The 26583-nt window shown below is 34.0% G+C and overlaps 1 protein-coding gene and 1 long non-coding RNA gene across 2 annotated transcripts in view; both read right to left on the bottom strand.

Moving 5' to 3' along the window:
* Positions 1-4244: 4244 nt before the first annotated feature.
* LOC111086478 lies at positions 4245-7054 on the bottom strand. The gene is made up of 2 exons (XR_002611193.1): positions 6751-7054; positions 4245-6570 (listed from the first exon to the last, which is right to left on the bottom strand). It is a non-coding gene; the product is annotated as an uncharacterized LOC111086478 (long non-coding RNA).
* A 3200-nt stretch (positions 7055-10254) lies between these two features.
* LOC106462272 (PH-interacting protein-like) overlaps positions 10255-26583 on the bottom strand; it is a 110946-nt gene continuing 94617 nt past the window's right edge. The window contains exons 27-30 of the mRNA XM_013922172.2: positions 21629-21781; positions 18965-19268; positions 18098-18223; positions 10255-14603 (exon numbers count right to left, since the gene is read on the bottom strand). Coding sequence (XP_013777626.1) covers positions 13213-14603; positions 18098-18223; positions 18965-19268; positions 21629-21781 — 1974 coding nt within the window. The 3' untranslated portion in view covers positions 10255-13212. The remainder of the gene's footprint in view (positions 14604-18097; positions 18224-18964; positions 19269-21628; positions 21782-26583) is intronic.

Raw genomic sequence — 26583 nt, 5'->3', positions numbered from 1 at the left:
AAATTATCTTCTTTGACACAGGGGGTATTGTAGTTGACATATTTAATTGCATAAGTTATGTACAGTTGTAAATATAAATTTAATTCAAGAAAACATCGATAGTGAAATAAATACATAATAACAAATCCGTCACAAAACACATAAAAATGTATAAAACTTTCAGTTACTAACCATATACTGATGTTTCCGATATTTATAAAACAATTGCACATGTTAACAAAATCGTATACTGATCCAGACCACATTCTATTATTTTCACTGATGCTGAGAAACTGTGCGTGACAAGTTCATATATATCAAAAGTACTGAAATATTAGTAGTAACGTGATTAAGTTGTAGATGCGTGCCCGGCATGGCCAGGTGATTAGGGCGCTCGACTCGAAGTCTGAGGGTCGCGGGTTCGAATCACCGTCACGCCAAACATGCTCACCCTTTCAGCCGTGGGGGCTTATAATGTGACGATTAATCCCACTATTCGTTGGCAAAAGAGTAGCCCAAGAGTTGGTGGTGATGACTAGCTGCCTTCCCCCTAGTCTTACACTGCTAAATTAGGGACGGCTAGCGCAGATAGCCCTCGTGTATGCACTACCGGCATTTGTGCACGTACGGCTTCAATAAAGTTTTTATTGTGCAAATATAAAACGTTGTTTTTAATTATTTATTATAATTTAAAAAAAGAAAAGCCCTCGTGTAGTTTTGCGCGAAATTCAAAAAACAAATTGTAAATGCAGTCACATTCGTTCTGGTAGTGAACGAAGCAACACGAACTTCTAGCTCAATACAGCGGGCGGGAAATCGACAAAACAAAGTACTCTCACTGGCACAAGCAGGTCGTCGGAGTCGTCTACGGAAAGCCCCAGCGGGATAAATAAATGTCAACGCCGAGCGGGAGCACTGCTTCAGGTAAGGCTGGTTTGACTATAGATATATTAGCCTCTTACAGTCCAGAACTAGAACTACTGATAACATTAGCAAAACAAGAATACAACGAAAGAATGGCAAGGTTAGCTTCACGTAAAACAAAGAAAGCAGTTAGGCTAACAAAAAAATGACACTTCTATGGAAACTAACGAAACTACAGAACCACAAGAAGAACACTCAGGAAAATCAATACTAGAACACAAAGAAGAATACAACAACACACCTCTTCTTCTTCTGTAGCTTTTCCCCATATCTATACGGGGTCGCTATTTTTGGTGTTGGTAGGGTTTATTACGGCCGGATGCCCTTCCTGACACCAACCATCACCTAATTCAGCAGTGTAAGACCAGAGGGAAGGCAGCTAGTCATCACCATCCACCGCCAACTCTTGGGCTACTCTTTTACTAACGAATAGAGGGATTGACCATCACATTATAACGCCCCCACGGCTAAAAGGGCGAGCATGTTTGGTGGGACGGGGGTGCGAACCCGCGACCCGCAGATTGCGAGGCGAGCGTCCTACCCACCTGGCCATGCCGGGCCTAATACAACAACCCACCTACACAAACTAAACACAAAGAAGCACATGGAAACTCACACGACCAACTAGGGACACAATAAGAAGTACACGAAGATAATCTCAAACAAACACAAGAAACACCAGAAGATCCAAACAAACAACACAAAACAAACAATCATACAAATGCAGCACAAAAAACACACCACAAAACGCAATTATAATCCAAGGTATCCCAGCACAGTACAGGGAACCACAACTTGCGGCTGAAATCAAGCGATGTAAGCCGGAAGTACACATTACAACAATAAAACGTCTAGCCAAGGGCGGCGTCCTGGTCAAAGGATCAGAGGCCGCTGACCTGAACCGACTACTAAAAATATGGCCCCAAGGTGCGTTTGAACCCGGCAAGATAACAATACACTTTCCAGGAAACAAGCCCAACCCTAAGTCTTTCGTCATTAAGAACATACACACTAGCATTACTAACGAAGAAATCCAAACAGAACTCACACAGAAAAACATTTTAGTAACAAAAATAGAACGGATTTTCTCAAATAAAACACAGAAACACACAAACCTCATAAAAGTTCAAGTGCAAGAAACACATAGAACCTAATATCAAACGGGATTATATAGTGGTACAGAAAATACACGGTAGAACCAACCAAAATACCTGCGGCAGTGGTAACCCAGTGTTACAACTGCCAACGGTATGGACGCTATTACCACACTTACTACTTCTACTATAGACCCAAAGTACAAAAACACCCAAGAATAGGGCAATACACACATACAACTTGATAACATAAAACGGACATGGCCCTGAAAAGGAAAGTACTAACAGAAATCATCAACCCCATATCAAACCAGCCAACCAAAAAACCTGAACTAAAGAAAAACTGTAACAACTGTATAGAAGGGAGGAAGAGGTCTACCTGAACCTAACCCTACCAGGTCGTAAGAACGACCTAAATCCCGATCGGGAGAACGAAAGCAGTCACATTACTACAGCACACGTCATATACGGAATCAGACGTGCTGATGAAACATCCACAATGTTTATAGTTGTATTATAATCGTACGCCATCACGATGTACAGTTGTACTCGTAGAAGCTACGGTAACTGGCACAGACACAAATGTAACTGTACGCAAACACGTTCATCACCGACAGTAATGTTACATTACTGTATTACACCAATCAAACGTCAATTTTTCATTTTGTTCTTATAGAACACCACTTATTACATTAAATAAAAATTGCTACTAAGTAAACTGTTACTAAAAGTACTCACATTATTCTTATTCTGTTATGGCCCTTGGATTTAGACAAAATGAAAAACACTAAAACATCGCCCATGCTCGACCACACTAACACTAAACAATCTCCATAGTAGTTAACATACCCGTCTAAATGCTCATAGTTTCAAAACAAAAACAAAATGTTTAATCCAATTCTATCAAGCGGTGCATACTCATCTTTACCTCCAGTGGCACAGCAGTATGTCTGTGGACTTATAACTCTAGGAACCTGGTTTCGATACCCGTGTTGGGCAGAGCACAGATAGCCCGTTGTGTAGCTTTGTGATTAACTTCAAACAAACCTCCAGTCTACATTATTTCCAGTTCATAACATCTTGTTTGATGCTTGACAAACACCGAATTTTTCTAATATGTTTAATCACATATCCGATGCATCAAATGATAGATTATTAGGTAAATATGATGTATTCATTTATTCACTGGCCCAAGTTCAAACGTTTCTATAGAGATTCGTGGATAACACATAGCGAAAATCCGCATTATTAGTTACTGTCAATGAAATATGCTATATGTCAGTATTTTTCAATTCGGATTTTTTCCCTAACTTGTTAACTCCAAATTATTGACATTAAACAGTGCCATTCATATTTTACTTTTATACGTTTCCTTCGCTGTCAAAGATGATATTCTACCTGTCTCTTGAGGATGTCGGTTGTCAACGACTCCTACCCAAGCTGTAGTATACAAATCATGACGTAGTGTGCTATAGGTAATACTTAGTGATGTGTATTATGTTTCATAATGAAGTAAATCATTGTTATTATTCTAGTTATTTCTGATAATTAATTGAATAAATATAAGTAGATATTTGTTTGCTTTGAATTTCATGCAAAGCTATTCGAGAGTTACTTGCGCTGGAGGAAAGACAGTAAACACCACCCACCGCCAACTCTTGGACTACTCTTTACCAACGAATATTGGGATTGACAGTAACATGACACACTCACAGTTAAAATGGCGAACATGTTAGGGGATGGGATTTGAACCTGCAACCTACAGATTGCGAGTCGCGTGCCCTAATCACGAGGCCAAGTAAAGATATGAAACAGAAATAAAAATTCTTCAAAACCCTAAAGATTTGTTCTATCTTTGAACAGCCACCCATTACTGAAAAAATCAAACTGCACATTTCAAAATTTTCCTACACAAATATGTCAATGATGTGATATACCTAGGGTATTATGTGTTCCTTTCATGACTACTGTCAGAAGGATAGTTTTATTTATGCACTGCCCCGCAGTGGCACAGAGGTATGTCTGCGGACTTACAACGCTAGAAACCGGCTTAATTCCAAACAAACAAACAAAATTTATGCACCAAATTTGTAACTTATGTAACAGAAACAGCATATATCTTAAAGCCATTTTAAAGAGCTTTTAGGCTGTAGTAAAATGATCTTCCAAGACGTTTAAGAAGATGAGACGAAGCCGTATCCAGAGCCCTTGCACCCCGTTTAGGCGGGAACCTAGCTATTGTTTACCTAATCTATTACAGTGACCTTCATACTTCATAAAAATTACCGGTAAATAAAACGATCAATGTATACAAAACATTGTTTATGCATAAGATACGCATACTGGCGTGCCAAATGCGCCAAAATTAACTGGTGTGTGTGTTTTTTGGCGCTGACAATAATTCGTTTTTCCGCCATCTGTGTCCTAGAAACATCACCGAATCACATAAACTTCACGAATTTTCCCGCGATTTTGTGTGTAAAATGAATTTCCTGGTAGAATTTTTCAGTGTATTCGTGGTAATAGTAATGAAACAATTTCTTGAAATGACGACTAATACAAACCCAGTAAAAACATAATTATTTACTTAAACCGGATATCTTGGCATACGCGTTTTTCAAGGGTTTGCAGACTACTGGTATTGAGCCTTGAATATTAAACACATCTATTAAATTTCAGAGAGATAGTTTAAAAGATCTATTACGACACGATGTGTTTTTTTTTACCTTTTAGAAGAATCAAGAGAGAGAGAAAAGAGCAACAGTGAGAGGACATTGTGTCAAACTTAGCTCTTAAACTGATAACTCGACTCACACTAATTTAGCAAATATCTCCTTCCCTACCACGACATCGGGTGGAGAAGTAAGTTCCAGTCCAGATCTGGAACTAAAACTCCAATCCACCGAGGACTCACCAACTCCAGTTACCCCATCACAAATGGGTACCAGATTGACCAGTAAGCCCTTGTCTAATGCCAAACAGCTCACCATGATCCAGAGTTGTATCGAACTGGCCTCCAGCAGTTCAAGTCAAGTATATCCAAACAACTCGCCCAGCACCACGAGATACAGCAAGAGATCCACACTAACTGACCAAGCAGCCAGCTCACCAACAAGCAAGCAACCCACGGAATCTCAAGTATCAATGACTGCCAGCCAGCAACTCAAATGAATTCCTTTCACGACAATTGCTGGAGGATTGTCGTGAAAGGAATTTATGCTAACTTAAGACACCCAATAAAAGCCTGCAAACTAAGACTCTTCCCAAAGATTTGCTTCATGACCGTCCGAAGATTAGTCAAAGGAGGAGTTAATAAAACTAACACCCCTGCAGAATACGCCAAGCTCCTTAAACCATAGGACTCCGCAACCTTCCAGAATGTCAAACTAAACATCCATGTCCCTGGAGACCACCAGCCAGAAGCCTCACATGCCATCATAATTAGAAGCGTCCCACTGGACATAACTACAGAAGAAATACTCCAAGAACTAAAATATCAAGACATCTCAGCCACCAAAGCTGAAAGGATAAAATCTGCCAAAACTGGTCAAGAAACCCTCCTAGTATGAGTCAGCCTATCCAACATAAACCACGCAACTGATCTCATCAAGAAAGGTGCTAACCTGTGGTATATCCATCATCCAGTTGAGTCTGCAAGACCGAGACAACCAACTTTTCTACAATGCTTTCACTACCAAAAGTTTGGCCACACCCATTCTGTGTGTACGTCCAGAGTGAAGTAGCTGAATGCCCAAGACAGTGACACAAAGCCACATGCTCCAACTGTGGAGGACCGCATGCCGCCTCTCCTCCTACCGTGGGTGCCCCAACAACCAACAGCCATTCAGGTTAGCCCAAGCAACCAATGGACCAACCCACAGAGCCTCGTCCATCGAAGCCCAGTAAGCCTGCCACCAGCTCTCCATGAACCTAGGACCACCACCTGAGCAGAAGCCAACCAGACCAGATCCAGGACCCAGCTGCTTTAGGACTTACACAGACACTGCAATATCTTCGTCCCAATCTTCGAACCTCGCCAACTGCATCACAGCCTTTGTCGTGGATATCCTATCCCGTCTCAACAGAAAGGAAATTGTTACGTCTGGAGACCTACTAAATGACGGCTGCCATGCTGCCGGATATTACTTCGCCCTCCATAGAGTTGACCCCTACGACTTGAAGAACTTAATCGATGGAAGGATTAACCTCACTGCTCCTAGGTCAAGGTAAAATGCTTACATTTTTGCAAATTAACATTCAAGGTGGGTTAAATGATAAAAAATACGAACTATTTAACCAAAATTTAAATGCAGATATAATAGCAGTCAATGAAACCTTTTTATCACCTAATAGTCATTTCTCCTTCCCTAGCTATTACATTAACGCTATACCTAAATCACAGAATTCTCAAGGGCTAATGTTACTTGTCAAGAAAGACCTTAAAGTCTCATTTCCGAATCTAAACATAAACTCAAACAATGAATACATCTTATGTAACATTCACACTCCCCATCACGCAACAATCGCACTACATGCCACTTACATATCACCCAGCAAAAAACCTGATATTCACCTTCTTCAATCAATCAAAACATGCACGCAATTATACTAGGTGACCTTAACTCGAAACATTCCGAATCTAAACATAAACTCAAACAATGAATACATCTTATGTAACATTCACACTCCCCATCACGCAACAATCGCACTACATGCCACTTACATATCACCCAGCAAAAAACCTGATATCCACCTTCTTCGAACCGTATATATGTAACATTCACACTCCCCATCACGCAACAATCGCACTACTTGCCACTTACATATCACCCAGCAAAGAACCTGATATCCACCTTCTTCAATCAATCAAAATATGCACGCAATTATACTAGGTGACCTTAACTCGAAACATTCCGAATTTAACTGCCGAAAAACAAACCGTAATGGCAATATTCTTCACGATTTCATTGATAACAACAAATTATTTGTCTTCAATGATAACACGCCAATCCACACACATCACAACGGATCACAAGACATTCTCGATCTTGCAATCATTTCACAATCGTTAATACTACATACAAATAGCTTTAAAGTATTTGAACACATCGGCGGCGATCACATCCCCATCCCATTTTATATAGGTATCAACCCCCCGCAACCATTATACATATAGTCTCTTGGATAATCTGTTGCCGGTATTACTGGTAAGGTGGAAACAGGTTGACCCAGATCATACTGTGTCAGGGCTCAGGGGATGTCGGCAAAACCGTGTCCGTCTCTTTGATGACCTGAAAAAAACATAAAAGATGGAAACCAAAACAATGCCATTTTTCCTCATATGAGAGATTCTGCCCATCAAAGTGATTGGAAATTAACAAGAACTTTATACAAAAAGAAGAATCGTTGAAAGTTGCTTAATCAAAAACCTGCATAATTTCAACACCTCACAAAGTCATTGTAATTTTAACAACTTCCAAACCTCCTGTGTCCTTAAGGGAATTTCAAGATGAGGGGTCACGTAGGCGTTTGTGGACCAATTTTTCCTGCCAGAAGACAACGTGAGACTGAAGAGGACGCACGAATGTGTCGAAACTAGTTTCTCTGATATCAGACTTCTGACAGTTTGTTCCGTTTACTGTGGTTTTTCACCATCTGAATGAGAAGTGTCATGTCCAATATCCAAGAAGCCGCCATGGTAGCGACGTTTTTCAATATTTAGCTATAGGGTAGGTATTTAGAGATTTTAAATAAAGCTGCTGACAAACCTGGCGACTTTTATTAGAATCGAAAATTAAGTGTAATAAGTAGCATGAAATTGTGAAGTGAATAAAAAAAAAATTATTCATATACATATGTTGAATGAATAAAGAAAGAATTATAGTTCTCGGTTTCCAGGTAAGTGCCCCCTGCGGGTATTGAAACCTTACTTTAGCGTTACAAGACCTTAAATTTAATTAGTCTTCATATATTTTTCAATATTTCTTTCAACTTTTCCGTGACTGATTAAGATTTTTTTAGAGCAGCCTTAGAATTAGTTATCAATTAACCTAAAACAACATGTATAGTTAAAAAAAAATTGAAATAATAAGTTTTAAAATAGGTCGTATTCGTATGAACAAAATCTAATCAGAGTGCGAAAATGTTACCTTAAGGTTTACATGATCTCAAGTAGTTTTGACTTATAGTTTAAAAAGGGGGTTTACAAATGTATTACTAACACAAGTATATAAGATTTTACCCTTTCAGTCATCAAATATATATATTCTTAATAAACTCTCTCTAAAAGATTTATTGTCGAATTTCAAGCATTTCGGCAAAAGAACCAGTAATACCCAACAACGACATCTACTAATTTTAATGTTTAGTATTAAGAATGTATTTTGCACGTGAATGACGCCTTTCAATTTTACACACAAAGATCGTGGGGTAATATACCACCTATTTACCGCTTGTGTTACTTTCAGCGCAAAAGTACACAATGGGCCATTTGGTGTTTTTCGCCATGGAGAATCGAGATCTGGATTTTAACATTTTAAGTCTAAAAACTTATCTCTGACTCATAGAATGACATTTTTATCTTAATTTCTTAGTCAGGAATTTATATCAAATATTACTATAATGAAAAAAAGGGCATATACGTTATACATATATGCACCCCTCCCCCAAAATGTTTAATTTCATTTTGAAAGTTACACTTCACTTTTCAAGCCTACTATCACTTACAATAATCAAATTATAGAATTTAAAGAATTAACTCAGAAGACAATTTTAGATATAATTTGAAAATAAAATGTTTTAAGTTTTATTGATAAAAGATATAGCTTCAAAGGATAATAAAAAATGATAAATGAACGAACTATATCTTTAGGTTTAAACTTATATAATCAAACAAATAATATAGTATTGGATCACTTGATTAGATTTTTTTTTTCTCCAATGACATGGTCTTTTTAACGCTATAAATATATTTGATATGAACTGACTTTATGTTGACTTCGCGCCATAAGTGAGAAAATTAAATCTTGGCAAGAGTTGAAGACTTCCTGAAAACATTTCAACAAATTACCTGTTTTATAAATAACCCGAGTTTAATCATTCATTAAATATAAATTATGTTTTACGTTAATTCCTATGGTTGATAAGTTTGTGGGTGTTGCAACCGCTACACCTGTAACACATTGCCATGTAAACAGAAATTTCAAATGCTCAATGTTCGGTGGTAATAAAATGTTCCAAATGATTGTTATAAAATCTGGAACACAATCTGCTCTTCAGATAAGTAGTGCTTAATAAATTCCTAATATTCCACGAAAAATGCATAAATATATGGTTATGAAATGCAAAAAATACGCACATACTGTTACCTGAAAATAATATTACACACATTTGTGAATTTTTGTACATTAATTAAACCCCTTATACATCGCCATCTACTGTCTATTTCTGTAATGCACATTGAAAATGACGGAGTTCATGTTTGTTTTTTGCAATACTTAAAATTAGTGCAAATATATATATATAATTACCTTTCAACGAATGTAAAATTTCGTAAATAGTTTGCAAAATCTGACTATAATGTTTAAGGACAGAACTATAAAAACACTTACTAATCTTTAGTTCCAATACTTTCCCAACTCTCACAAATTAAAATATACACAAAAACAGAAAACAAAACTACGACGAAGTTAGTGTTTTAATCACTAAATAAATCATACAGAAACGAGCGTAGTAACCTTGTAGACTGATATTATTTTACTTTGTAAGTAGCCAACTGAAAAACATAGCAGGAAAAGTCGAATAGCATCAACTGCCATAACACTTTCTCTAAAAGACAACAATAGGACAGCTTGTTGTGTTAACGTGAATTTTTTATCACTAGAAAGCACCTATCGAGAAACTTTCATTAGATGTATTGTTTTAGAACAAAGATACACTATGAGCTATATGTGTACCGATGAGCCACTGGGAGACATTTCTTTTAGAAGCTTTATAGTTATTATTAGAAAACAAATTTAAAAAATTATTAGTTGCTTGTCATAACAGTAACCATAGCCTAGTTAAAAAGCTTACACTTATATAATTTATCATCTACTGATAGCACTATGGTAGAAAAAAAAAAGTTAGGATAAAGTTGCCTTTTTTATCTTTTTTTTTCAGGTACCAGAGGGGTACCAATAAAATAATTGTGAAATTTCAAGTTCTTCAGAAAACATGTTTAACACAATATAACAAATACAGCGTCAATGATGCATTGTTTTTTTTGTTGTTGTTTGTAGACTTCTTACTCTTTATAACTTGCTATGCATTATAAGAACGCGAAGTTTTATTTACAACTTATGATATTTACAGCGCATAAATATAAGCAAAATATTAGAATGCTCAATATACTGGTTGCAATTATTTTTATCGCTTAAATATACCCAAGATCCTACAGGTTAGAAGAATAAGGCGTTTCTTCAATCGTGTTGTAAAGCAAGCTATATGTGTTTTTCTAGGTTCTATTTCACACCTTTGTTTTACTTTTAAGATTATTTTAGACGTAATCGACACAAGATGTCACTAAAACATACATAAAATACACTATTTTTGTCATAAACTTCAGAGTCATGTTAAAGAAATGCTTTGTTAAGGTATTAGTGACGCACTACTTATAAGAAAAATACAATCACAAGTATGTACTCCACTTAACCCAACAATCACTGACAGTAGCGTTTCGTAAAATATTTCAACATTTTACAATTTCAAGTTCCCACGTAACCAGAGTCTCATAAGTAATATATAATCCGCATCTTAACAAAAATAAAGTCAAGAGTTATACTGTTAAATCGAAAAAAAAAACAATGAATATACTATTACTTAATGTGTTTGTCTGACGTAAAACGCCAAGATACAAAGAATTAGGTTTTTTGAATACCTTAATTACGTTTACAGACTTTATGTGAACTCGCTGTAAAAATTTACGAATTGCGTTACCCTTTATTGGAAATTAAACTATTTAAACCTTGTAATTTTGGTTAATAATGGAAATGTAGTGAACATAACTTTCCTGAACCAATATATACAATTATTAATGCACGATGCTATAATTAACTTGAAGCGTCACAAAAGCAGTAGTTTCAAATGTTTAACTTTGGTATATTGATACTAGATAGGAATATACAATTAGTCATATACACATGTAAGCACTAAAACAGCGGAAATATATGTTAACAAAGAGTGCACACTTTCCTTTCAAAAATAGTTTCAGAAACAAATAAAAAAACTTAAGTTATATGGTAGTGCACAAAAATGTATAGTGAATGTGCCTATTTGATTGAATAATTGCATTTGGTAAATTTTTAAGTTCCTCCTGATTTACAAGAATACACATATTATTACTCTATAACTCTTATTCATATGACACGTTTCTTAACATACAAAACACAGTATCATCCAATAAAATAGAAATCACACATCAATTACTCTGGGTTTCGATATTTTTTATGATATTATAGCTCTTTTGGTATTAAAACTGATAGACAAAACCTATCAATACAGATTTGAAAAGCATATTAATCAACATCAAATTACGTTTCTGAGTAAAATCATACTTCAGCAGCTTAAAATTTCAACTGTCTCTTGTTGCCTGCATCATTAGCACACCACAAACCCTATAGCATGTTAAAAATACCTGCTTTTTCTTTAACAACGGGAACTCTAAAAGGGTTATAATGACATTAGTGCAGGTACTGCTGCTGCCAAAGAGCTCCTGCATTAATTTCTAATTCAAGCATTACATAATGCTCTATAGTGGCATTACACAATACAAACCATACCATTATACTCCAGTTTGAATTACAACAAGCAGTCTTAACAAAATGCATTCATTAATACTGATGTAATATTCAGGAAATATATAATAACAGGCCCTTCAGTATTGACGTTGTGCTTTCAAATGCACAATTAGCAACTTCCAAAATATCCCACATATAGTAACTAAATTTTTACACATAAGGAATTACAGTAACAGGCCCCAAAAATACAGTTTCCAAAAGCACATAAAATCCTCTAAATGATCACCTGTTAGTGAAACAGTAATTTTAAACTGTGGCCAAAACAGTAATAAATTCATGCAGAATACATTCATAAACATATGGAAGGCACATTCTACATGACTGGTAGTCTAGTAATAGTTTTAACCCTTAAGTATAACGTGTAAAAACATCATGTTCAAAACTTTCCTAAAGACTTTTTTATATCTAGACTACAATAATATTAGCAGTGAGTGTGGGAACCAACACCTCGTTCCTGATGGATCTAAATCTGTATAACTACTTGTAAAATATTTCCTCACCCTGAAACAAACATCATTAAATCCACTTATAAAGTTTTCTCACAGATCACTGTTTAAAGTATATATATATTTTTAATCTAACTAAATCTTCACGAATTGCATTGGAACACTGAATAAAAGAGAAACCCATACCATCAGGTTTTAGTAGTTGCAGCAGTATCATCATTTGTTAAAAATTAACTGTAAAACTATAAAGTAAGAGAGAGAGAAAAAAAAAAAAATCACATTTGTGGTGCATCATGGGATTGCTCTTTTAGTTTCTTACTGTGAATGAGCAGGACATCTAGAGTAACATAACTGATATTAATATACAACATGAACAAACTCAAATTTTCAGGACTTTTTGAGACGTCTCATATAAAACATAAGCTACTTTAACATATGAGATATTTCATTATTTGTCATCCAGGTTTCAAGACCCCCAAACTTGTAAACACACTCTATCCAGATACACAGATCAAAACAAAATATTATTTTACAATGATGACTTCAATACAATACAAATTATACAAAATCATTAAGAAGTATTCCAAGTACTGATTATTTTACTAAAAAAAAATCTAAACAGTTATAAATTTTCTAACATGAGTCCAGTTTTTACAGTTCTGTTCTTTTGCACTCTAAGATAGAACAGATTTATAATATGTACTTAAAACCTTTCTCAGGTTGGAAGGAATGGAAAAAATTGTACATTCGCAATATAGCCTTATAGGAATCATGCAGTCGTAACTTCACCACTCACTTCATATCTCAAAAAATTTTTTAGTGGAACTTGACCAGAAATGGATCAGTAATATTAATGAAGAAGGATAATTAAAATGAATTGGTTTAATCACAGATGAACAATTTGTTATTTGCTCTTACAGACAAGAGTTAACATTACTCTGCGACCACTGGCCTGATGTGACTGGTAAGTTTATGCATACGACAATGGTTACTCTCTGATAGAGTTTCTCGCAGTTGAGAGGGTTCACTTTCATCAGACTGACTACTTACATAATCTTGATCAGTCTCTTCTTGATAGTCCACTGTTTTATTACACATTCGTCGTGAACGTCTAGATGGTGTTTCTACAGACTGATTAGAGGTTAAGGCACTTCTTGTAGCTTTGGTGCTGTTACGTGTGGCAGTTCGTGAAGACCGTCTGATATCATTCTTGCTTGCATTAGCAAAATCTTTAAAGCTTGTAATTTTCTGATATTCACAACTTGTTTTGGAATCAGACTTACAATCTAAACTTCCACTACAGTTACCAGAACTTCCACTGGGCTTGGAACTATTTGAAGTAGACTCATTATTATTACTACTGTCTTTATCATTTAAATCTTCAGAAAAGGTGTATTTATTTGTGGAATTTTGAGACCTTGAGCTTCTTAGTTTATTCCTAAACAGTGAGCTACCCTCATTTTTTCTTGTTGAGTATTTTTCTAGAGGAATGGGCTGCCTATTAGATTTTCTAACATTTTCCCTTTTTCCAGTTCTAAAACCAACTTCTGTTATGATTGTTTCGTTCAACTTTTCTCTTTTTACTAGATTTTTATTTTTCTGTTTTTTGCAATAAACTCTTTTTTGGTTTCTTGACTTTTTACCTTCACATTCTTCTTCTACAGATGTCATTTCTTCACATTGTTCTGTTTTCAAGAAATTACTAAAATTTCTTACCTTCTTTTGCATATTTTTATCTCTTTTTAAAATTACTTCATCATAATTTTCTTCACCACTTTGGGTAGCTTCATCAAAAACAGTGCTTGTTCTTCTCTTTGAACATCTTTTTGAAAACCTATTCTGGTATGTGTTTATATCTGAGCTAGGTTTTGAATCTGAAAAAAATTTCCTCTTTCTTAAAAACCTGCTTTTGAATGCAGAATAATTAGGTTTTGTTCCATATCCTGTGTTCATTTCTATTGTAAGATTAGAACATTCACGCATCCCAGATTTACGTTTTGTTGATTTCCACCGCATATGTTTCATATGAACTACATCAGTCAAGTCACTTTTACTGCTGTTCTGCTTGGAAGATCTTCCTATAAACCTTTGCTTATACCTGTGATCATTATTTGGTTGTAAATTAATGTTCTTCTTGTTCTTTAGTTTCCTATTAGATGCTGACATTATTTCATCTTCAGACCGATTACTGTCACCACCACCACCACTGGAAGCTTTCTGCTGATAGGGCCCCAACACGGAATTTGAATTCTCTCTTCTGCTTGTAGCAGTCGATGATCTAAGTGATCGACTTTTCTTTACAAACCCATTACTCATGTGTATGCCTGAGTATGAAAACAGAATATAAATTAAGTAAATACAAAATAAAATACCATTTTTTTCCCCATTATATAATCATTTTAGCTTTAGGATCAAGTATATAAAACCGAAAAATCTTTCCATATGCACATCAAGCTTCTCATTAAAGTGCATCTTATGAGTTACCCTAAATTTGATAACATGATATCAAGTAAAACTGAAACTGCATGTAGCATTTAAGGATAGTTGCCTGTTTTACATATAGGTGACCTAAACTTATAATAAGAAAAAACATTAATATTTTCAAAAAAAGAATATGATTTATTTTAGGAGTTCAGTGGACTTCCGTATGGAGACATTTCAATCCATCAGAGGTAGGTCTGAGCTAACAGGGCAAAAATTTGTCTCCAAACAAGCTTGAGCATGTCTTTTAAAACTTTAAAACAAAATGCATCATAGAAAGTAAAAAATACTAAATATAATACCATAAAAGTTTAATTGAAAAATAAAATCTGACATTATCAATAGGGTATTACCAGTGTCTGACACCAAAATGAAATTGTAATGATAAGTTTAATTACTAGAATACTGCAATTTTATTTTGACCATTAAAAGTTCATCTGCATTCTGTGTATCAGACATGTGACCTATCTGTGAAATGTCTAAGATCCATAGATATCTTAAATGAATATGTTCCCTTGACTATGACAAAATGTTTTGTTCAGCAGACTACTGTGTAGTTCTAGCTCGATAATGCTAAATGTCATAAACAATTACTTGTATCTGAAGTGACAACATTAGTGTCTTGGAATGGCCTGTCTAGTTGCCAGATCTTAAGAATGTGTACACCTGGAAGGACAGTTGATTCAGCAATATGTGACAAAGGCATGCAATGAACTAGGTTCCAATTGTTTATTGTTCTGTTGCTTTCAAATACTTAGCCAAGTGATGATGACTGGATTTCGCAGAGTAGTAGCATTAGTCAGGTCAAGGATAACACTGCATTTTTTTTGACAGTCATCACTAGAAGCATTCAGTACATTAACAGTGAAGTATAGCTCGGTATTAATTTTCTGTATGACAATTATAAACCAATTAAAACTGTGTACAGTGTATGTTGCATTGTTCTGCATCATTTCATCATTAGAGCATTCACCCATGTATCAAAGAACGTGTTTTGTTTTGTTACTAGAGCAATCCAATGTTGTCGACTACTTTCCAGGTGTAGTGTTTACCAGTTACTACCATTTTGAAACAATGTTGTTTCATTAATAGAGTGGTAAAACATTGTCAGACTACTTTACCAGGTGTAGTGTTCGATTACTGTACAGTACTGTACTACCAATATGTATGTGAAGTAATGTTGCCATATTCCATTACTAGGGCATGTTAATGTCGGACTAGTTTACTGGGTGGAGTGTGATACATTGTCCACTGCCCAAGATGGCAGAGGATGTAAGCACGTTGTGTTCATGCACCATTGTCTATGCACATTTTTTCTGATGCAAAAAAGCTTTGTTTCATTCTTCCAACATGGCTCCAAAGCATGTGATAGTGATAGTAAAGTACCCCTCGACAAGAAGCTCAGGAAAACAATTAACTCTGGTACTAAATTGTTTAGTCCTTCAGTGTTTTTACATGCATGTGTTGTATAGTACACTGTAGTTAAAAAATCCATGTTACACTCTTTTAAAAAGTTATTCAAGAATGGACCAAAAATTTTCAGGAACACATCCCCCATAATACATCTAAAGATTGTGTTGCTTAACGTCATTTCAGACATACGCCCCACTTTCCAGGAACACATTCATTTGGTATTATTAAATCATAAGATATTTTTCTGTAAACAGTCACATAAGAAAACAAATTCAAGTATAATTTATGCTTAACTGAATGATCATCAAGCACTAGTTTCTGTCATGTTTTTATCAATATAATAAAGATACTGTTTCATCTCTGTTCGTTTGTTAATTTCCCGTAGAAATTCTTCCCGAGAAACTTCAGCGATACAAGTCCTTTCTTAAATAAAACTAGTTTATTCTTTCTCAATACAACTTTGCAATACACTTAATTTCCACAGTCACTTAAACACACGCTATAATTCTCAATGAACGTTTCACGCACTTTACCACGCTTCACTCAATTGTATGTCTATATCTTCAATCTCTCTGTCCGCTATTCAATTCCGATGGATTGTCTCGTTTTATCTGGCGCACTTATATACAAGAATAGAGGGCGCCTAGCAAATACTGGATTATTTGTGATGTTCCCCGATTGTTCTAGAATCTCATGACGTGTTACTAGCGTCACGTGACTAATGCTGTCGTAACAATACTTATGTCAAATACTGTTAAAGAATATGTGTGAGATATATAAGAGAACTCCTTAATTTGTCTAATTTTGGTCAGTTGTGAATAATAAAAGCCTTAATTTTGAAAAATAAAATGTTAATAGAAATTTTAAAAATGATATAATAACACATTCATATTTCAAATTTTGATGATCATAAAATCATTTTGAAGCAATATATATGTTTTCAATATAATATTACAGCTCTAATACCACTAAAACCAGTAGGTAGCTCAAAAACAGTTAACATAACCTTTTTTTAAATTAGATTTAAATGTCACCACTTATTTATTATTGGATTTCAAAAATGGCTGAACCAGAAGAAAGCCTATCCATTTTTCTGTCAGACTGCCCACTGAGATATTTTCATAAATGAATAATATATTCTAAAAAAAAAATGGCAGGTGTATGTGCTACCTTAAGATAACTTCAGGTTGATTTGGCTTCAACTAGAAGTAGTGTTATATTATGTTGATTTAAATTCTATTAATGATTTTTTGTATATTTAAACATTGTATGTCTTAATCTTTTCTACTTTGTGAATAAACGTTTATTAATTGTTTCAGAATCTGATTCTACAATGTTTACTCAGTATTGTCCATTTACTCTTTGTGAAGATCAACAAGAGAAGCTATGACTGGTTTAAAGCAATACTAATTCTATGTGGCTTGGTTACCACAATATCTTTAATAATCATATCATCCCATTCAAAAGATTATCCTTATACCTCAGTTATATACACACTGTTGAACACATAAATCCAATTAAGATCCTTCCTATTTCAAACTTTACTGATCCTGAACTTTTTCTTTAAAGCTTATCCCAAACTCTAAGTAGTGAACAGAAGTTGTTACATAATTGTTTTTTACTTAAAAGTTTCATATAAATAATCCCTGAAAAGTGTTTTATATGAGTACCACTTGTAATGCAATTTCATGAGCTAATTTTCATTAATTCATAAACAAGTTATCTTATGCTGCATCCTTCTAAATAATACATCTAGAAGCTGTTGTCTCCATACTTGTCAGCAGTACTTGGTATGAACCTGAATTATTTGTTCAGGCCAATCTACTTTGGGAATGAAAATAAAACAACCATGAGCAAAGTTTTATGCTCAAAACTTAAAATAAGATAGTATTAATAATAAAATTTTTAGTAATGAAAAAATTACCTAAGTGTCTTTTATGGGTGGTTTTAGTTACTACTCGTGTCTTGGAAAAGGAAGTCACACGATTGTTTTCATTAAACCTCTTTTCATTCTCTCTCGAGCTCAGGGTTCCCTTCTTTCTTTTAGAAGCTTTAGAAAAGTTGGAAAAAAATACATATATATATACATACAAATACAAACATGTTTATTAAAAATTATCAAGTACTGTAGCTACAAATATTACAAGTAAAAATAACTGAAATATAAAAAAATGTAGTAATATCAACAAGTAAAACATTTTTTAAAATCAGGTTGTAATGATTATGTTTATATTTTATTCATCCGATAAATTTTCAGAAAACTTTGGCAATAATTTTACAAAATTTCCGATCTTTCAAAGAAGGCTATAAAATAACAAACAGCATTTTCTAGTTTCCTGGTGCAGAACAATGTGACAAAATTCTGTTAGAGCACACTTCTTTCTGAAACATATATACCATTTTACCATCACAGGTGATGCCAATGTTTTTATCCAACTTGGGTTTGAGACATGATAACAGTTACACTTAAAAGAATGAAAAGGAGCATACTCGTGTAAATCTAAGTTATCGTAGCTTGTAATTCTGTCAACATACTCTTATTAATTCAAAAATTAGGATTAATGTTAAAACAATCCAAGCTAACTCCCCTTCACTACTAAGCATCTGAGTATTTTTGAGAACTCACTTACTTTCCTTCAACGTAATTTTATTTCTAGAGGATGTTTTGGCAAAAACACTAAAAATATACCTACTGCATTTTATTTTTTTACTTTGACTTGAAAATTACAATTCCTTCTTTTATGTTATCTTTAAGTCTTCTTGTAAGACTAAAATATTATTCTGTACTTACAAATTTCTCCCCCATTTGAGGAACTGGGACCTGCTTCATCCAGAGACCCAGACCCTCGGTTGTGACTAGTTCTAACAGTTAGGGGTTCTTGTTGACTCGATGATGAGGCAGCCCTCAAAGCAGGATGATTTGCAGGTAGACTGAGCCAATCAGCAATTGCTAGTGGTAAGGGCTTTCTACGATTACTAGCATACTTATTATTGCGCATCTTTTCCTCATATTTTACTGCTGACCGCCAGTCACTTGTGATTGCCCTGATGTGTTCTTCAAACATTGCTGACAAACGAATTGTCATGCCATAAATCTAACAAAACATATTTAAAAGTATTAACTAATTAAAAATTATCTTCAAATTTCTTTGTAATGAAAAAAACCAAACTGAAATTAAGTAATATCTGATACTTACTCAATCATATTCTGTTGTTTTAATTATGATACAATATACATAATCTCTAGAAAAAAAAAGATGTTAAATAAGTACCACTTGTAATGCGATTTCAGGAACTAATTCTCACTAATTAATATACAAATACTCGGTCAAAGATATCTGTTTACTGTTATAAATATATCAACAGTTGGCATACATGGTTACATGTTGCCCCAAAAAAAAAATAAGCTACTTCTTTCAATATAATCATCCAAAATAATAATTTAAATAAATGTAAAACTTTTAACTTTGTGTAGTTCCTCTCAATCCAGTTAGGAATACACACCACAAAGAATTTTTACATTTTGCATGTTTGGTGTAACACAATACAGTAGTTGAAATCACCCAAAACAAATATTTTAACATAAGCAGAGATGACAACCATCCCTACTTTGATGAATTCATTCTGATTTTTAATCCTAGATCATGCCATTTTGATCATACTATTTGAAATCTGATTTCTTTTTTTTATACATTTTGCAGGTTTGGTGTAACACAATCCAGTATATTTGTTATGAGGGTGAAATGAAACACCACCACCATAGAGACTGTAGTCATTTAAGCATTTCTACTTCTACAGGTGTATTCAAATCAGACTGAATAAAATATTAACCAATCAGAAATCATATTGGTAGTTAGCCCATTCAGAAGTTAAGACAGCCACATTAGTTTAATTGAAAAATCAAGAGAAAAAGAATTCAATATACCCATATTGGAATGACACCCTCATAACAAAGACAAAAGTAAAGTCACAGGTAAGTTTACTACTTAAATGATACTCAAAAGTAAAGTAAATTCAAAAATAAGAAAAACAAATCACAATAATTAGAATATATGAAAAACTTGGGTACTGATACTGTACTCTGGCATATTAGGACTAAAGATTATGCTGAGACTGATACCTGAAATGAGAAGTCAAGATCAAGACTAAAGTTTAAAAAGCATGATCCAATCAGACTTGTGTTGTATAGTCAATTTAAGCCTTTCACACTGGTGTTCAAACATAGCCATTTGCTGTTATAAATATATATATAATCAGTTGGCATACATGGATATATGCTGTCCAATAAAAATAGTTTGTTGGTTATTGCTTTTGTTTATTCTGTTAGCAGACTGTTATTATGTGCATTGAAGATATGTAAGTTTTGGTTGCTTTTAATTTTGGGTTTTATAATTTTCATGCTTTCGAAATTTGGAAACAAAATTCATTTGCCATTGTAGTATCTAGAATTGATACAAAAGTTAGCAAAAGAACCAGTACTAGTTGAAACTTCATTATCATGCAATAATTTGTGAGTTCAGTGTATGACAATCTGAATAATCGTTCCAATTTTTTTGCCTCCATTTTCTTTCTGGTTAACAATGTTTAAATAATGAGACAAACATTACATCTTAATATTTTGTTACAGTCACTTAAATTTCAAATTCATGTGCATGTAATTAATTTATTAACCCTTTATCATCTCCACCCGTATATTTACATCAATTATGGGAATGGGAAAAAAAGCTTGTCCATAGATGATAAAGGGTTAATCATTGTAAGTAATGAAAAAACTTATTACTAATTATTCAATCATATTCAATGAAATATTATAGCATTAACAAACGTTGAATATTTTTTGCAGTAATGGGCATGTATGAACTTGTTACTGATAGATGACCTAATGCAAGCTGTTAGCTACTTGCCTGAAAAAAAACATTAATGTAAGAAACAAAAAGTAAATGACAGCTGTTTCATTACAAGAACTGAAGCCAACACTGACTTAGCAAAATAAGACTTTTGAATAGCCTCATTGTTAGTCACCTATATATAAATTCTGTAATCGAAAGAAGATTGTTTAAAAAAATGTTTCTCATAAATTGTTATAATAATAATAAATTATCAATTTCATGTTTAAAAATCACATTGAAAAGGTACTGAAAAAAAATAACCTGGACAAATTTCACACTATAAATAACCTATGTTTTACATTACGTAGTCATATCATATGGAACTGTACACAACCAATGAAAAACATGCTTTCATGAATTCCAATAATTACTGTTAGAGAAGATATAAAAAATGAAAAAAAAATTCAACCATTTAACATTTAATAAACAAACAACAACATTTATTACTTTATGCAAATCTGTAAATTTAGAACTTAAATTCAATTAGCTTTATCAACAAATAGTTACCTTTCACCGAATTATTTCTATTAAAAAAATTACTTGTAGAATGACAACAAAAATCTCACCCTTGATCTTTTGTTAGTATTATAGTTTCTTGAATTTTGAAAGATGAGTCTCATATCTTTACAAAACTCCACGGGAGTGTTGTAATGTCCCGTTTGTAACCGTTCTTTGACTGTGCTAAGATCTACTGGATGGTCAATGATATCTCTATAATCCTACAAGAAGGAAAAAAAACGAACTTACAGATATCACTCCAATAAAAACAAGCAAGTTATTTATAAGTACTAGTGATACAAAAAGAAATAAACAGATGCTATTCAATCAAATGATCTAATTCTTAACAAACTTATATAGCAGACTCAATGCCCAGTTAACTTATGAATACTTGAAATGGATAATCACATTTTTGTAAAAGAAATAGGTACCCATTTTAGACTCTGTGTAATATGTACTGAAAAAATCAAAAAGTGTGAAAAACAGAGGCAGTGGGTATAAGAGGCTTGGAAAGCCTTAGGTTTCCCAGATAAACTATTCCTTACATTGCACAAGTGTCACCAACTCAAAAACATTATACATTATATGCAGAAAGTGACACTGGAAAGTATTGAAGAAATGACTGATTCAAGAGGCAAAAAAAATTACCAGGAAAACAAAAGAATAAGGACCTGAACAGAAGGAAGCATGGTGGTGGAGTGAAAAAAGTACAGCAAACTATTAAGGAAAAGAAAGAAGCCTTCAAAGAATAGAAGAAGGATGACTACTCAAGAATGGCATATAAAAAAAGTAGGTGAAGAGAGTGGTAGCAGTGGTGAAGAATGAGCCAATTAAAAACTGATATGACATCATGGAGAAGATGAGACCAACCAGAGAAGAAGGTATATAAAATAGCCAAGCAAAGTCAAATGGCAAAGCGAAGCCTCACAGTGATCAAAATAATTAAGGACAAAAAGGGAAAACTCCTGACAAATGAAAAGGTAGTAAAACAGACATGGAAAAAGTATTACAAGGAAACTACTTAATACTAAAAATGATGCAGAAGAATTAAAGGGGACACCACTAACAGCAGGCCCAGACTGGGTGTCAGTGGGAATGAAGTCAAAGAAGCAATCAGAAAAATGAAGATAGGCAAGAAAGGAGGTCCATCAAAGATTGTTACTGAGATGGTCAAGGCACTAGGAGATGATGGAGTTAAGTATGTATTGACATTGTTGAAAAACATCTGGAAAGAAGGACAGATACTTGAAGAATGGAGAGAGAGTCTATTGACACCCATCTACAAGCAGAAAGGAGATGCTCTTGAGTGTGAAAACTACACAGGAATTAAACTGGTCATGCATCTGTTAAAAGTGAAAAAAAAACTACTGGAAAAGAGAATAAGATACGTTGTAGACATTGATGAAATACAGTTTAGATTTCGGCCTGAGAGACGAACAACAGATGCAATCTTCATTCTGCAACAGTTGCAGAAGAAGTACCTTGAAGGATACAAGAAGTTATTATACCATGCATTTGGAGATTTGGAGAAAGCATATAACAGGGTGTCACAAGAATTAATATACAAGTGCGTCGAGAAAAAGCAGTGTCCAAAAAGCTGATCAGACTAGTGAGAAGAAGCGACAACAATCATGAAGATGATATGTGGAGAAGCAAACAAGTTTGAAGTAAATGTTGGGGTGCACCAAGGGTTAGCCATTAGCCTCCTGCCATTTGTCATTATCATCAACATTTTGAGTAAGGAGTGTCATAAGGGACACCTATAACAACTGTTATTTGCTGATGTCCTTGTCCTAACAGCTGAAAGTGAGCAAGAGTTACAAATGCAGGTTAAAGTGTGCCAGAAGAGTTTTGAAAGAAGATGCTTGAAAGTTAATGCCTGAAAAATGGAAGTCATGGTGAATGGAAGAGGTAGAAAGATGAAGGTTAAAATCACATATGAGAAGCTACTGGAATAGGTAGAAGACTTTAGGTACTTGAGAAGTACAATCCAAAGATAAAGAGAACATGAGAAATCTGTGAGAGATAGACTCCAAGTGGGTTGGAGGAAATGGAAGGAAGTAGCCACAGTCATCTGTGACAAAAGGTTACCAAGGGCACTGAAAACCAAAGTGTATATGACCATGATTAGACCGGTGCTCACCTACGGACGCTGAAGAAAAAAAAAGAAGGCTTGTTGATAAGAACAGAAATTAGAATGCTGAGAAGGCTGTTGGGAATGTCACTGAAAGAGAAGAAGGAAATAGCAAGGGTCTGTAGAATAGAGGGAAATGCAAGAGAAGCAAAGCTGAGGTGGTTTGGTCACATGAAGAGAAGAGAAGAAAAACAAGCAATAAGGAGAACATTAAAGTTGCTAGTAGCCAACAAGAGAAAGACAGGGAAGACTAAAGAATTTATTTTTTTTAGGAGCACAAACCAATTCTTTTTAACTGTGTGACAAAATAGCCTACTCCAGTGTTTCTCAAACTGGGGTCCTGACCCAAAAGGGAGTTGCAAAGCTATTATAGTATGGTCACAAGATCACAAAAAACACCGCAATAACATATATTTTAGAGTATACACAGTAATTTGCTTCACTTTGTGTGTGTGGGGGGGAAAACATCACAGCTTCAAATATTTTCAAGGAAGGGATACAGCAAAAAAAGTTTGAGAACCCCTGGCCTACCCAAACAAAAGACTCATACACTGCCTATGAACAGAGCTACTGTGGTAAGCAAAGCAACCATGTTTCTTGCCTCCTCAATTATTAAAAAAATTGTGAAAATTTGTATATGCTTTGTATGAGTCTTAATATAAAATGTCAGTCAAGAAAGCTTTTAAGTTTCCTTAACTTTAGTTATTCATGAGACTGGATGAGTCACCACAGACATAATGTATTCTCAACTTATTAGGAAAGATTATGCCTGAGGGCATGGCACTCTTTGATTGCATAGACTGTGGAATTGAAACAGAGATAAGTTATTTGTTTGCTTGAGATAGATTTTGGTTTTAGTCAAACTGTTCTCCCTGTTTTCATACAGATTATAAATTTTCAGCTTTTATAGATTAACTTTGAGTTTTAAACTTTTGTTTTGTGTTTAATTCACCCTTTCAACACTTTCTTAAGCTTAACTTAAAAATCTGGTTTGTTTATTGAGAACTAATAAAGACTTATCCCCTTTCCACTTTAATAGAGTACACCTTGAATGCTTGCTTTTTTCAGTTTTTAACTCTGATCTGTGTTTTGAATAAAGACCATTGCTGTGTACAATTTTGTGTCCAGTCTCTTCTCTGTGTCAGACTCAGTCAGAGCCAGATATATGATCTGTGATACAGTTTCTGGCAAAGCTTTAGTTATCTTAAGGCTTTCTATTCATTCATATTCGAACATGAAAATTATATATATATATACATATTCTGTTAAAATTACTATGAAGGCCCACATAACCCTTGAATGCCTTTAAAATGTTGAAATGTGAAAAATATTATTAGGAAAACAATTCTTGTCCTAATAATGAAGTTTACTTTGTACATTTTTCTTTTCTCAAAATCTTTATGTATAATTACAGGAAGGAAATCTCTGATAAAGTTTGTTACTTAAAAATAACATATGTGTTAAGAATCTCTAAAGACAAAAATACTTTCAGATCACATCCTTATAATAAGACTCACAGATCTTGTAACAGCCCTATAAGCTTTCAAACAGTATAAGTACGAGTAAATCAATAGAAAAAAATAAGATTAAAGCACTAAGATGTGAGCAAGTCCTACAGCTTGCTAGAAAAGTTTAAGTACAATATCAAATTCAAATAATTCAGGAGTTGACAAAAAGTTAAGGTGCAGGATGTATTTAGGAATAAGGAAGATTTATTCCACTGTTATAAATAATGCATTACAACAAAATTTAACATATTAAAGAAGGTTTTATAAAAACACTACAGAAAACTGGTATGGACAAGAGAATATAAATGGAAATCATCAGCTATCACTATAAACGTTAATAAATGTGATTAAGTTTAACACAAATGACATGGCTTGTTCAAAAAAATTATCAATTTCAGTGATAATCAAAGTAATATGTGCACATGAAAAAAGAAAAAAATTGTATATAATCTTCTTTTGTATGTTAACTCCGAAAGATTAAGCCTACAAGTGTTGTAAAAATCATTTGAATTGGTTGATTTTTCTTTAATATACATTGATACTATTTGGGAAATAATGTCATCTGTAAACTCAGTTGTATAAGATTTATCTCATTATATCAGATTTTCTGGTTTACAAAGGAATAAAGTTGTTATTTCTTGAAAAAATCAGTTATGTTATTCTTTTTCAGCAAAACTTCAAAGTAGGTTTTTGTTTGACAAATCAGACCATCCAGCTTGATAGAATACTGTAGAGTCATGTCAAATTGTTTATAAAATAAGCAATAATTTTTTTTAGTTCCAAAAAAATTAAATCACATAGATACAAAAATTGCCTGAGATAGTAAAATCTGTCATAACTTTACTGAACTTAATGGATTTGTTTATTACCTTTATTATGATACATTGGGATGACTATAATATTGTTACGACAGCGGAGGTCATGTGACGCTAGTGACACGTCATATTCTCGAAGGTTCGTGAAGTCTCCAGCGTTTACTAGATATGCGGTATTCTTGTGTATATAAGACCGGTAAGAAATGATGGCAACAATGTATGTAATTGAACTGCAGACAGAGAGAGAGACTGACGATTGAGTAGAGCACGTGAGTCATTCATTGTGAATTACAGCATTTGTTATAGCGTGACTGTGGAAATTAAGTGTATTGCAAAGTCGTATTCAGAAAGAATAAACCAGTTTTATTTAAGAAAGAACTTGTATCGGTAAAGTTTCTTTGGAAAGAATTTTTACGGAAAAGTAACTAACGACCAGAGACGTAACAAATTGGTGTCACAGAGTGGGACAAAAAAAAAAAAAAGGCAACGAGAAGCGACAAATCAAACTACAGCTTAGCAGACTTAATGGCAGCAATACAAGAACAGCAAAAGAAACAAGAAGAGAG

Source organism: Limulus polyphemus, unplaced genomic scaffold (genome assembly GCF_000517525.1).
Source record: "Limulus polyphemus unplaced genomic scaffold, Limulus_polyphemus-2.1.2 Scaffold1130, whole genome shotgun sequence".
Lineage (NCBI taxonomy): Eukaryota > Metazoa > Arthropoda > Merostomata > Xiphosura > Limulidae > Limulus > Limulus polyphemus.
Note: the sequence above shows the minus strand (reverse complement) of the source record. Positions and strands in the feature narration are given on the sequence as shown.